The sequence below is a fragment of the Electrophorus electricus genome, chromosome 14 (assembly GCF_041902795.1).
Source record: "Electrophorus electricus isolate QZ-2024a chromosome 14, ASM4190279v1, whole genome shotgun sequence".
NCBI lineage: Eukaryota > Metazoa > Chordata > Actinopteri > Gymnotiformes > Gymnotidae > Electrophorus > Electrophorus electricus.
Window position 1 is genome coordinate 23393689 of NC_137510.1, and position 13812 is coordinate 23407500.

At 41.7% G+C, this 13812-nt stretch overlaps 1 protein-coding gene across 1 annotated transcript in view; it reads right to left on the minus strand.

The window, feature by feature from the left end:
* Positions 1–1199: 1199 nt before the first annotated feature.
* pitpnc1b (phosphatidylinositol transfer protein cytoplasmic 1b) overlaps positions 1200–13812 on the minus strand; it is a 17745-nt gene continuing 5132 nt past the window's right edge. Inside the window, exons 3-10 of the mRNA XM_035531184.2 lie at positions 11256–11344; positions 11008–11015; positions 10787–10858; positions 5105–5197; positions 4665–4820; positions 4408–4471; positions 4046–4132; positions 1200–2572 (exon numbers count right to left, since the gene is read on the minus strand). Coding sequence (XP_035387077.1) covers positions 2412–2572; positions 4046–4132; positions 4408–4471; positions 4665–4820; positions 5105–5197; positions 10787–10858; positions 11008–11015; positions 11256–11344 — 730 coding nt within the window. The 3' untranslated portion in view covers positions 1200–2411. The remainder of the gene's footprint in view (positions 2573–4045; positions 4133–4407; positions 4472–4664; positions 4821–5104; positions 5198–10786; positions 10859–11007; positions 11016–11255; positions 11345–13812) is intronic.

The following is a 13812-nucleotide window of genomic DNA, read 5'->3' on the forward strand; positions in this document are numbered from 1 at the left end:
TAGTCTGTCTAGCAGAGTAAATGCACAGAGTGGCTGACTATTAGAAAAGAGAGTTCTGGACAAGCGCTACAGACGTATGCAAATTCTACTCGTGGGCTTGGCACATGCCACCCACAGGCCACAAGCGATGTGTAACGTTCACCTGGGAAATGGAAGCTTCTTACAAGCCGAAGGATGGAGACTCAAATGAACGGGTGTGATCAGGGTGCATCCCACACACGCACGCAACCTTCCCGACAGCCCTTCCATTATAATCTGACTGTCAGGCAAGTGATCCTGGGATGTCAGTGAGTGTGTGAGGTAAAGGTTGGGTTCAACATGGCTGCGTTCACCTGGAATGGAGCACAGGCCTTGATCGGATGAATTCATCTCATACCTAAACCTGCTGTGGTGCTAAAGAGAAGGACAAGAGGCTAGCACAAACACAGGAATGAATTTTTAAACATCAGAACAGAACAGGCCCCACGTTTTGCAGAGCGGCAGAATAAGGTTTTGAACACCGCCTTCTAATCCGTGCTCTGGCTTTGATAGCAGGTCGCGCTTTCTGTCTGTGTGTTTCGTGCCGTTTCTCAGGATTCGACGCGAGTGTGTTTTAGAGAGGAGCTCTCTCCTTTCAGCAAACGACGTGCGGCTCGAAGAACGCTTTCCTTTGAGAGAAAATGATGGATGGGGTGGAGGCAGGAAGAACAGGGAAACCAACGCTGAAAGGGTAGGTACGGATAAGAGAGGAGAAGTTGGGAGAAAGACACGGAGCTGGGAGGGAACTACGCGGAGCGCTCGGTACGTGAGCGGGGAAAGGGGGCAAAATGAAAAGGGAAAATAAATCGTAAGACATGAATGAAGGCCACGATAGCCATGAGACGAAGCAGGCCATTTTTGCTGCAATTATATATGAGGAGCGCGCTGCTGAAGATGGCGTTAAAAAGAAAACTTCCTTCTTCCATTGTAACGTAACGTTGCCTTTATGCACTCTCAGGCCTCTCTCGACAGAACTCGATTTTATTTTATCTTACTTTCCCAAAGCAATTAGGTCTTCGAACATCAAGGTGTCAAAAAACTGTTTAAAAGCCCAGTCATATTCAATTAAACCCTTTTACGGCACAGTGTCAGATGCAGGCCTACACTGTCTAAGAAGTTTAAATGATATTGTCAGCTATTTTTTTCTCTCTCCAGAACTGAGAAAGGGAAGAGACAAATACCACAGTGTTAACCCTGAGTCAATTTATTAAACAATCCACATGTAATTCTTATGAACATCAATGTACACCAACAATTCCCATGTAGAATCATGAAGAGATCAGAACATTTTAGATTTGTTTAATTTTTTTGCATTTTCTAATGAACTAATTCTCAATTACAATGTAGAGACCAAACTGTCTAGTCGGCTAGAATAAGAGTTGACCGAGGCCCTCCACTTAAACCTATTCCACAGCTGGGTTTCCTACTCAACTCTGAATTGCTAACAAAGGATTTCAGTGCGTTTGTCTGAGGGACTTAATCACACATCTTACTTTGCTCCTATTTAATTATTCATATGATACTGGGGAGCATATTAGCTCATTTGTGAGCTAGAGTGCATTTTAAAAACCCATTTGGTCAGTGTACTGATGTGCATCATAGGTTAACCTAGCATGTCCCATTCACCATATAAGTGGGTTGAATGAATATAACAGCTCAGTGCCCCCACTCAGTGAGCCAAGGGTATGTACTAGATAGCAGTTCACATCGCAGAGTGCCTTTTATGTCATGGGGTCTTGTTTGTCTTAAGCAATATGGTTATAGTCTTCGCAAGTCCAGGAGAGACTGGTCAGATTCTATTCTTCATTTTGTAGGGCTGTGCTTTGTGTATGCAAACCGGTTCTGTGCATGTAGGCAGTGGAACAGACCACTGACAGCGTAAATTTGTACAAATGCCAAATGCAGCCTGGGACTGGCCACCAGCCTACGCTAGCTGGGGGGCATCTTTAGACTGTCGCAGGTCCTTATGTATGTACAGGCAAGCTACCCAAAAGGCATTGTGCAGATACAAGTCTAGCGAGCTGAACCGTGCATGAAAAAAGTCAAGGGTGCGCTACTGGTGGGCTACTGGCTTAAGGACTGGAAACTCTGTGCAATACCTTAAGGCAGATAGGTTAGCTGCACATGGAGGAGGTTCCTATGGTGTTACTTCAGAAGCTGCGTAAGACACAAAACATTAATATACAGAGAAAAAAATGTAAAAGGGAGGGGCTCCCCCGTGTAGACAGAAACCCTCTCAAGTGGATTGTGCAATTTGCATCTACAAGACTGTGCATAGCTTATATTTATCTTTAAAACACGGTGAGTGTGAGCATCCCGGTGGCCTTCGTTGGTTACACGTTCAGGCCTGCTGCTGAGGTGGTCACTGAATCTGTGAGGAGGAGCTGTACTCGTCACTCTGAGGTCGAATTCATCCTCATAGGCTTGTTGAGTGAGGAAGAGGAGTCACACGACGAAGAATCTGGGATCACCAAAGTGTTCACGCCCATCTTCTTCAATGACGACTCATCCGTGACGGAGACGGAACGGGAGAAGGAAGGGCGTAATGGAGCAGCTGAGGGGGAGGAGTAGGGTGGAGGATGAAGAGGACAAAAAGGAGGAAGAGGAGGAGAGGAATATTGACAGGCAGGAAAGAAGGAGAAAAATTTAACTCAACCATCTTTTTACACCTACAGCATTGTTCTGCTTTTTTCTGTAAGGGCAATATAGTCTTTGTTGGCATCAAAGTATATATACTACAACCTGTTTTTTTGTTGTTTGTTTGTTTTTTGTATGACGCATCTGGCATACGGCAGTCGTTTCAGCCATATAAATGAGCTACATGAGAATGTTGAGCTGGGGTGGGGTGGGGTGGGTGTCGTCGACCGACACCACGATGGGTTTCGTCCGGATATCAAAGCAGCGGTGCGTCGCTGACCGCTCTGTAATTGCTGTCAGAGATGCCATTAGCACCGCACACTGCAACAGACGACGGGGCACAGGGGTGTGCTGAAAAAGCCCCCCCCCCACACACACACACTTCCACACATGCCGACGCGCGCACGTGCATACGCGGAAACAGGGTCGGTAGCGTGGCACAGGGGCTTGATTGATGCAGCTCGTGGAGAGGGCGGGGGGTGTGCTTGGGAGCGTGAGCGCGTCGCACTGCTCGTCGCCGCTGCGCAAACGCGCTCCGACGTCGCTTAGCACGCCCTTCCATCCCGCGAGCCCTGCTCTGACACCGCCTAGCACGCGCCCCCATCCTGCGCCGTGCCCCGGGGCGTGTCGCCCCGTCATCTGCACGCGCTCACTCTCACCCCTTCGCCTCTCTCCACATCTCCCCTCTTATCCTCCCTTCCACAGAAGGTTTGGCAGGTTATTAACATACCGCTCCGTTTTGTCCTAACGGGACGTGAGGAAGCAGTGCCGTGCCAAACTGCCATTGCACGATGGGACTCACTTCCAACATGCGTATTAAACCTAAGAGAGTTACGTTTGACACTCTAGTTTGTTTACAAATATGGAGATTAGCTAAATTTAGCTGCTGTCAGATAGCTAGCTACATAGCTAATCCGCTTGCTTACAAAGGCTAACCACTGAGCTAGGTGGCTATTGGTACTAGCTAAATTATACAAATTGACCTGTTTTAAACAGCTTCCTTATTAAAGTAGCAACCATTTATTATATGCATATGCATTATTTTACTTCTGTACAAAGAAATCTAAGTTGCAGGCACATTTAAACGTCCTGCCACTATCGCCAAACTTGTCATTGTCTGACATTTTTTCCAAATTTTCCAGATGTGAGTTTCTCTTCCCTTTCCATTTTGCATTGCATTATGGCACGATAATGTCTATCCAAACCATACTCAAAAAATGACTGCTTCTAAGTTTACACTGTGGATTTTTCAGTATACTCAATTTTGCCATTTTAAAATATACTACATACTCAAAAACCAGGTAGTATTAGTATTCACTCTCGTTCATAACCTCCCAACACCCCTGCCACTTCTACCCCGGATCCCTGGGCCCTCGTGTGGGAATTTTACCTGAGTCGAAATGTTCACTCTTCAGCTTGCTGTTGGTCTCCTGCTGCAGTCGCTTTTCGAACTCCCTCACGCCCTCCAGACTCATCCCTGCCCCGGCACAAACAGCAGTGGCTTACGGAGGCTCGTTAGAGGTGCGTCTGCCAACGCACGCCAGCGCTTTGCGCGCACAGTACGCAGTGTATGAGCAACAGCTGAATAAACTAATAACAATGTGGGCATAACTGTGCGCAATGCTGCGCACCTCAGGAGTGCACGTATGTCCTGTCATGTATTTAGGATGTATGCTTTTAGGGTCCATACTATAATTAAACAGTAAAACATTGTTGTTATGGCTTAAAAGCATTGTAAAGTTTCATAATCACCATGCCACTCGTCCACCCATGCCACTGCCTGTCTGTGTCCCACCAGCAGGATGTCACGAATGTTCTGTAACAAAGCAAAAAATAGCACAACAGTTTTACACACACACACACACACACACACACACACACACACACACACACACACACACACACATATATATATATATATATATATATATTATATATATATATATACACACACACACACACACACTATATGCCAGAGGAGTCATGGGAAGTAGAGTCTGGATCTCCACCTTGTGGATGAAGTCCTCTGTTCTGCCCTGGAAGCCGTAGACCTCAAAACTGCACTCAACTCTCTTGTAGGAGCACATAATGGGTTTTGTGTTGTTTCTCCAGCCATCCACTAGGGGGCCCCGGCCCGTCTTGTCTGAAACCCAGCATCTTAGGTCCTGGGTGGGTTAAAGAGCCACATATTACATGCTGTGTGAACAGACCACTGTGTGTGTTTGTATGTGTGAGAGAAAAAGATTACATTCTGTGCTGAGAGTGCATCTTTCTAAGATTGTGATCCAAGTGACAGCACATTTCTTCCCCCGTGTGTGTGTGTGTGTTTCAGTGTATAGTGTACTCATTTAGGTGTTTGCCCTTTGGATATATACCCAGGCTGGATACTGGAAGTGGCAACACCTTCTTAAGAGATTATAGCAGATTGCAGTGATAGTTGTGTGTGTACCTCTGATTTTTTGTAGTGCTTCTCAGGAATTGGGTCACTCAGTATGTCCAAGAAGCAGACACTTTCTCTGGGGGTGGGGCTATCTCCAAATACCTGCGCAGGTGACATCAGAGAAACAGGTCAAGTGATTTTTCAAAGAGCTCAACTGACAGTTCGGTACACTAGAGAATGTCTCAAGCACTTGACAGATCACATGACACACCTGAAAACACATCAGAAACACACTAACCAATACACAAAATTACATCTGTCAGAGCCTAGGGGGTTTCTCATACATTACACATTTACAAGCCAAAACGCAATCCTACATACACGAACACACCACATGCTGGGTCCAAAAAAACCCCACCCAGACTGAACAATCACGACAAAATCCCAGTGCCAAGAAAAGTCCCACTGTAACCGTGGTACAAGGGAATCCTTGGCACGACAGTCCATGCCAGGGAGGTGAGATGAAAAACTACAGGTTGGAGGCAGCTTGAGTTCTGCAGAGGACGGCGGGTGAAGGAGGACCCTTGCCAGCGTCCGCCTGCCCCGCCGCCCAAGACAAGTGGGACGAGGGCGGCCCCGGGCCCTGCACGTGCGTCTTACAGCGGCCGGGATGAAAAGGAGCCAAGCGGGACAGGGGTGAAAAAAACGCTGTGCAGGATTGTGCCATCGGTGGACACTGTTGGAGAATACCCCCACCCCACCCCACGTGTCAGTTCCTGTACTGGCTCCGGCTCCCACACATCACCCCCCCCCCCCCTTATCCTTTCATTTATTCATTCATTTATTTATTTATTTATTTATTTATTTATTTAATCTATATTTTATTCAGCCTTCTCCCCTGGCTCCTTCACTAGATATTCTCTCTCTTTCTCTGCAGTGTTGCTTCGGTGTGTGTGTGTGTGTGTGTGTGTGTGTTCACTGAAGCAGCACTGGTGCATGGACAGTTTTCTTGACTCTTTTCTCAACCCTCTGCCTGCAATTGTGGAAGTCATTTTATGCCAAAAGTATTTACCCAAATGTACAAAATGATGGTCTTTTAGGTGGAAAATTGAAACATCAAAATGTGAAAACACTTGATGAAAACACGAACAATGCTTTTTTAAATTCAGGAATCCTTCTTTTGCTTATGAGTTTTTAGGTTTATAGGTGAATGAGCCTTAGAAAAAGGCACACACCTAAAATGTCTAATGGTGAATTAGAGTTCGGAGTGACAAGTCTTTGAACTTTTAGTCATAACCTCAGTGATATTAGCATTTAAAAATAGACTGAATCTGGATGAATCATGCATTAGGTGTATAAGGTACTGATTCTCACACAATAAGCTAGCATATGTGACCTGCTTGACCTGTTTGTGTTCTCACTTGTGTGTATATAATGAGAAGGAAGCAAATTACTCTAAATGATCATTGATCCCCATTGGCTATTCTCCATTCTGCAAAGTTCATGTACATAGTTTACAAAACCTGCCTGTGCTCAAAGTCTATTCAAACCCTAATTGCATTTGACCGGTCTTTCAAAAACTGATCGGCTGCATGACAATGATACACAACACAATGATGTTCCATTAAGATGTTGCACCAGTTCCTTGTGCAGTGTAACCAAGTGTGTAAACATAGTGTAACCAAGGGTATAAACATAGTGTAACCAAATGTATGAACATAGTGTAACATAGTGTAACCAAGTGTGTAAACATAGTGTTTCCAAGTATGTAAACATAGTGTAACATAGTATAACCAAGTGTATAAACGTAGTGTAACATAGTGTAACCAAGAACAGCTCAAAAGAACTGATGAGAACCAGCGTGCCCTGTGTTAGAAAACAGCTCAAAGCATCCTATTAGAAAATGATTTATTTATAACAAACTCAAACCAGAAGGAGGGTGTGGAAAAAGGAAAAGCAGGTAATAAAGTACCATGTTCCACCATAGCAACACTTTACATGACCATAGCAACCTGATAACCATTCGAGCTCAACTAACCACATAGAAAACATTTCCAACCAAGGAACTCCAACCTGTATTAGTCCCAAAGCTTGGTTTTGAAGTGAACGTCCTAACTGAAATCACCTGCCTCGTGTCTCATTTGCCATAACCTGCACATTTCATAGTACCGCAAAACCTCACTAATTAATTCACACACACATCAACAAATCCATCAGACACCAGTGAGCTTCACTGCAGGGTACTGTGACACAGCAGTCAAAGGACGCATGAACAATAAACAGCGATGTTTCTGTAAGAAACTTAGATCTCAAATGTGTCCTAAAGCAAACAATTGCATTGTTTGAGTTTGTCGCCTATCACAGATGGTACATGATAATCAGACTCTCAATCACCTGAAGTGTAAAGCTATAAAGGCTAATACTATGGGGTTTTTTCCTGGATCATGACCCCGACAGGGCACCGTCAGACATGCCTGACCTCCGTGGCCTGTTCCCCTAAGCTAAAAATGCCCCAGCATTCAAATAACTCAAACAAGCCTGAGGTCAGACATTCTGGACCATCTCAGTACTGCAGTCACCCATGCCAACCCCCCGCGTTTAACTCTTTAGTGAGGCGCACGCTCAGAGCCTGGAAGCAGCGCTTAAGCATGGCCCTTCTCAGGTTCTTCTAGGCAACACACCTCGCTGGAGACACAGCAGTGATGGCTGCCCTTATCTCTTGGTATTTCCGTCACATCCCCATGAACTTACAGCTGCTGTCTCAGATCCTTAAGAAGACTAATGTCTGCTCCCCAGTGTCAGAAGTGGACACTTGTGTGTCTCGTAGCAATGCATATCATGAAAGGATAAAGCCAAAAAAAGAAAAGAAAACCCAAAACAAAGAAAGTACTGTTCTGGTTCTTACATTATTTTTGAACTTTTTTGTTATGTTGGCACAATTTTGAGTCTATTAAGGAAATATTTAACCGCTATAGATTGTACTGTTTATTATTTTCCCACATATACTTTTTCAAAAGACCATTCTAAAAAATCTTTTTGAGCTGAATTGTCAATTTTCTACTGCATTATTTAAGAACTTAAAATCAATCATTCAGAAATTTTATTTTAGCACCCAGCCTTATGTATGTATGTATACAAGATTCTCATATGACAGTGGATGCCAGTCCCACTATATGCAGGTACATATGTGAATTATGGACCAACAACTCAAACAGTAAGGAACCATGAATATCTGTGGGGATAGAATGATAGCTAAGTATTTTGCTAAGTAAATAATCTATCTGAAATTGTGGGATGCTGTAGTATTATCTCACAACATTAAATCTTCAGTCTTGACTTTTTTAACTTATACAATCTCTAGTAACAGGTTTCCAGTACTGGAAGATAATGTTTTTTTTTAAAATCTACTGCACAATCTCAGGAATTACATTTATAGTATTTAGCTGCTACTTTTATCCAAAGCAACTTACAATTCTGAGTGAACATAACTTGAGCAACTGAGGGTTAAGTGTCTTGCTCAGGGGCCCAATGGTGGTGCTTGAACTGGCAACCTTCCAATTACAAGTCAAGTATCTTAACCATTGAGATACCACTTCCCTGCGTTATTTGCAATTTCCACTGTTTCTGTCTTCCTGTATATAAAAGGTCACAGTGTCTGACTAATCCATGGGGTGGCCACTTCTGATTCTGGACGGTTTAGTTCTGAATCTAATAACCAAGTGCTAGTGAAGCCCTTGATTAGCAGTTCAATGTTGGATTATCGTTGGACAACCTGCAGGATGGTATATCTGCAGGCCTGGAGTTCGGTAGAGCCAGACTAACTTCAGCATTGCTTTGGTACTTTCTAGTTCACCTTACTAGCCAGGGAAGAAAGGGTTAACTAACAGGAAACCTGGTAGTGGAGTCCATTCCACCACAGCAAGAACTAAAGATACTATATTTTGCCATTTTAAAGCCATTTTTGTGTGATTCTATTAAAAACAAGTGATTTTAACTCTCAAAATCACGTATATGATTTTGAACTAAAATGTTTTATGTGCCTCTCTCTGCCTCTCCAACTTACTGAGACTGTGTTCTAGTTATTAATATTCGCAAACCAACCTATATGTTCATTAATATTCATTAGTTGACTCGTGTACATTCTGAGTATGAATATGCGCACTGCCCCTCAAATATTTTCTGTAGTCTGACAGAGTATATGAGGGAGAATAAGTGCAGCAACATCAAGTGTGAGGGTTTCAGAGTTGAGAGTTTATAAATAACACTTCATAATGCCGTTGAATACTAGACCTAATAAACATGCAAGTTAAAATCACAAATGAACGGTAACGAATAGTAATGGTTGGACTGAACGAATAGCAGCTAGCTGCCATAACAAAGGAGACGTACTTTCAAATAATTTATTTATGTTTTCCCCTGGCATAGTTAACAGGTAGTTTAACTATTAACGCAGTTAATAGGTAGTTTAACTATTAACGTAGCTAATAGCAAGCTTAATGAAGACTGAAGTATGTTTACATGTGTCAAAACAAAAGGTGTCCTTGAAATGGATGTTATCTATTCTGTTCCTGTTCCAAACACGAATGGAGTGCTAATTTATTATTTAGTGTCATGAAAAATATAGTTAAATCAGTTGTTTTTAAGCCAGTAGTGGTGAAACAAAGACCCATTTTCACTTCTGCAGTTGTGCATGTGGAAGTTGTGCACAGATGACACAGACGACCACAGTAGGGTGAAAATCTGCTAACTAGCATTTGGACGCTACAAACATGCTCCTAACTTTCCTAGATTTGAACACGTCTTCACTGCAGAATTAAATCATGCAAATCATTGCGTATTTCTCGTGTGGTTTGTGAAAACAGAAAGCACCCTGTCACTGCTAAACAAAAGTATCCATGCAGATATCACATATAAAATGTCTACATCCATACAAAAAACAGTACATTTTATATTATTTAAAATAATTATTGTTATGTAACCAGAATTAAAACCCAACTAACCAGTGACATCTCCAACCGATGCACACCAGGCTGTACAAATCCAAGTGAGCTTTAAAGAGGAAGCACCGTCCTCTGGCATGCATGTTGCAACTTGTTCAAAATAAGTGCACCAAGTTCAGCTTGTCCCTCCAAGATGTTTGCATTCCTCTAAGACCTGGCACCACATAAAACTCTTATCTGTCACATATATCTGTCACATATGCGATACGTACATTTTTGCTTGTGAACACGGTGTATAGCATTTTGGAACTTTTTCTCACAAACCTCCATTTTTCTTGGTGTGTTTATCTGCAGGACACTGTGGGAAGGCCTGGATGCAACAGCGTGGATACAGGCCAGGACTTGTTGAGGCCTAATTTGCCTGACTTAATATGAAACGGAACTGTGAAACCTAGCCTTCTCCCCGTCAGTCACCACATTCAAGCAGAGCTCACCACAAACCGACTGTGCTTTAGTCGTCCAGCACACAGCCAATTACCTCTCCGTCTTTGGAGCACTCTGGCTTTATTAAAGGGAAATGCTTCTCTTCTGACAATTTCTGACTCATTTCTGTCCCCCACCCGCAATCCCACACCCCCTGTTCCTTAACAGCTTAACAGAAATGTTCTCTGGCATTGAAGGAATGCTAAAGTACAAGGACTTAAATGTCCAGAGAGAGCAGCATGTGAATTAATGTGGCCTTGTTTGAGGAGGATTAGACTGTAAACACATACGCGTAAACACAGTATGGTGGTACGACCAGATTACGCACATTTTCATTGCTCCCATTATTGTTCTCAAAGCGCGTCTCAATCCTGATGTTTAGCCTGGGAATGAAGGAACACTGAGAGAGAGAGAGAGAGAGAGAGAGAGAGAGAGAGAGAGAGAGAGAGAGAGAGAGAGAGAGAGAGAGATGTTGTGGTTATAGTGTACGATCAGATAGGCAGAGAGTAAGAAAGGAATGCATCAGTGTTAATGCGCAAGGCTGCTTACCGAGTACTCTACAGCGACATCGCCCGTACATGGAGAAGTGCGTGGGACAGGAAGGGGAAAGGCAAGGAGAGAAAGAATATTATGATCATGGATTCCAGTGTTACATGACAGGAAAATTTTGGATTTAGGAACTATGTACAATACACCTGCGTATTCCCACATTAAAACATAGGTATTCATGCTTGCTATTCCCAGAATGAGCTTGTGTGTTCTTCAAAGGGTACGTATAAGAGCTTCATGGAACTAACCTGTGATGGTGTATGGATAAAAATTCCAGGCCTTTTCTGTCACATAGAAGATCATGGGGACAAACTTCCTTATCCATGAGGGAAGCTTACTATTTAGTGGGAAAAAACACTGTACTTAATTTTATCACTATCACTTTATTATTAACACAGTACTTAACCTCATTCTTATCACATTATTATTAACACTGTACTTAACCTCATTATCACTTTATTATTAACATAGTACTTAACCTCATTATTATCAAATTATCATTAACATTGTACTTAACATCACTATCATCATTTATTATTAACACTGTACTTAACCTCATTATCACTTTATTATTAACACTGTACTTAACATCACTATTATAACTTTATTATTAACACTGTACTTAACCTCATTATCACTTTATTATTAACATAGTACTTAACCTCATTATTATCAAATTATCATTAACATTGTACTTAACATCACTATTATCACTTTATTATTAACACTGTACTTAACCTCATTATCACTTTATTATTAACACAGTACTTAACCTCATTATTATCACATTATTATTAACATTGTACTTAACATCACTATTATCACTTTATTATTAACACAGTACTTAACCTCATTATTATCACTTTATTATTAACACAGTACTTAACATGACTATTATCACTTTATTATTAACACTGTACTTAACCGCATTATCATATTATAATTAAAACTGTACTTAACCTCATTATTATCACATTATTATTAACACTGTACGTAACATCACTATTATCACATTATTATTAACACTGTACTTAACATCATCACATTATTATTAACACTGTACTTAAGATCATTAATATCACATCATTATTAACACTGTACTTAACCTCATTATCACATTATAATTAACACTGTTCTTAACCTCATTATTATCACATTATGATTAACACAGTACTTCATTAGTATTGTCACCTCGTTTTGTCATTACAATCATGTTGCGCTGGCGAAGAGTTTGCCAGAGCAGATAGTGGGGGCGATTCAGCTAAAACGGGGAAGCACTGACAGAATTCTGATGAGGAAAATTACTACAAAACCACCCCCCATCCCTGCCCCCACCAAAAAAAAAAAAAAAAGATGTCTTGTGTGATCAATCTTTAACAAAAACTGCTATCACAGAGAGGAACGGAGGGAGAAGAGACTCTGCACTGTAAGATAAGTGCAGATTTACAGCTGCTCAGATTTACGACGAGTATAGAATGACTGATATATGCACTGACAGGCAGAACCAAAAAGAAATAGAAGGCAAAAGTAATAGATCACGTATGTCTGATTCAACAGATCATGTATGGACTTCTTATGTCTGATTCAACAGATCATGTATGGACTTCTTATGTCTGATTCAAAAGATCATGTATGGACTTCTTATGTCTGATTCAATAGATCACATATGGACTTCTTATGTCTGATTCAATAGATCATGTATGGACTTCTTATGTCTGATTCAAAAGATCATGTATGGACTTCTTATGTCTGATTCAATAGATCACGTATGGACTTCTTATGTCTGATTCAATAGATCATGTATGGACTTCTTATTTCTGATTTAATAGATCATGTATGGACTTCTTATGTCTGATTTAATAGATCATGTATGGACTTCTTATTTCTGATTTAATAGATCATGTATGGACTTCTTATGTCTGATTTAATAGATAATGTATGGAATTCTTATGTCTGATGTCAACAGATCATGTATGGACTTCTTATGTCTGATTCAATAGATAATGTATGGAATTCTTATGTCTGATGTCAACAGATCATGTATGGACTTCTTATGTCTGATTTAATAGATCATGTATGGACTTCTTATTTCTGATTTAATAGATCACGTATGGACTTCTTATGTCTGATTTAATAGATCATGTATGGACTTCTTATTTCTGATTTAATAGATCATGTATGGACTTCTTTTGTCTGATTTAATAGATCATGTATGGACTTCTTTTGTCTGAAGTGCAGCCCTTCCCCACTCTTCCCTTGTGACTTTTAACATATTTCCTCACCAACCTCATATTGTCTACACCAACCTATACAAAGTCCTTAGACTAGAGTTCAAATTCAGGGCTTCAACTGTACTATGATAATCAAGCAAGTTAGAAGATTTATTTTCCCATTAAGACCTTAATGATTTACCCTTTTGGCCCTTGCTAACACATTAGTGGCCTGAAAATGTGTTCTTCTGCTGGCAGAAGAGTAATTTATGTTTTATCTCAACCTCTTATGGCTGTGTGCACGAGCACATGTGTCCCTGTGAGACTGTCTTCCTATGGCTGTGTGCACGAGCACATGTGTCCCTGTGAGACTGTCTTCCTATGGCTGTGTGCACGAGCACATGTGTCCCTGTGAGACTGTCTTCCTATGGCTGTGTGCACGAGCACGTGTCCCTGTGAGACTGTCTTCCTATGGCTGTGTGCACGAGCACACGTGTCCCTGTGAGACTGTCTTCCTATGGCTGTGTGCACGAGCACACGTGTCCCTGTGAGACTGTCTTCCTATGGCTGTGTGCACGAGCACACGTGTCCCTGT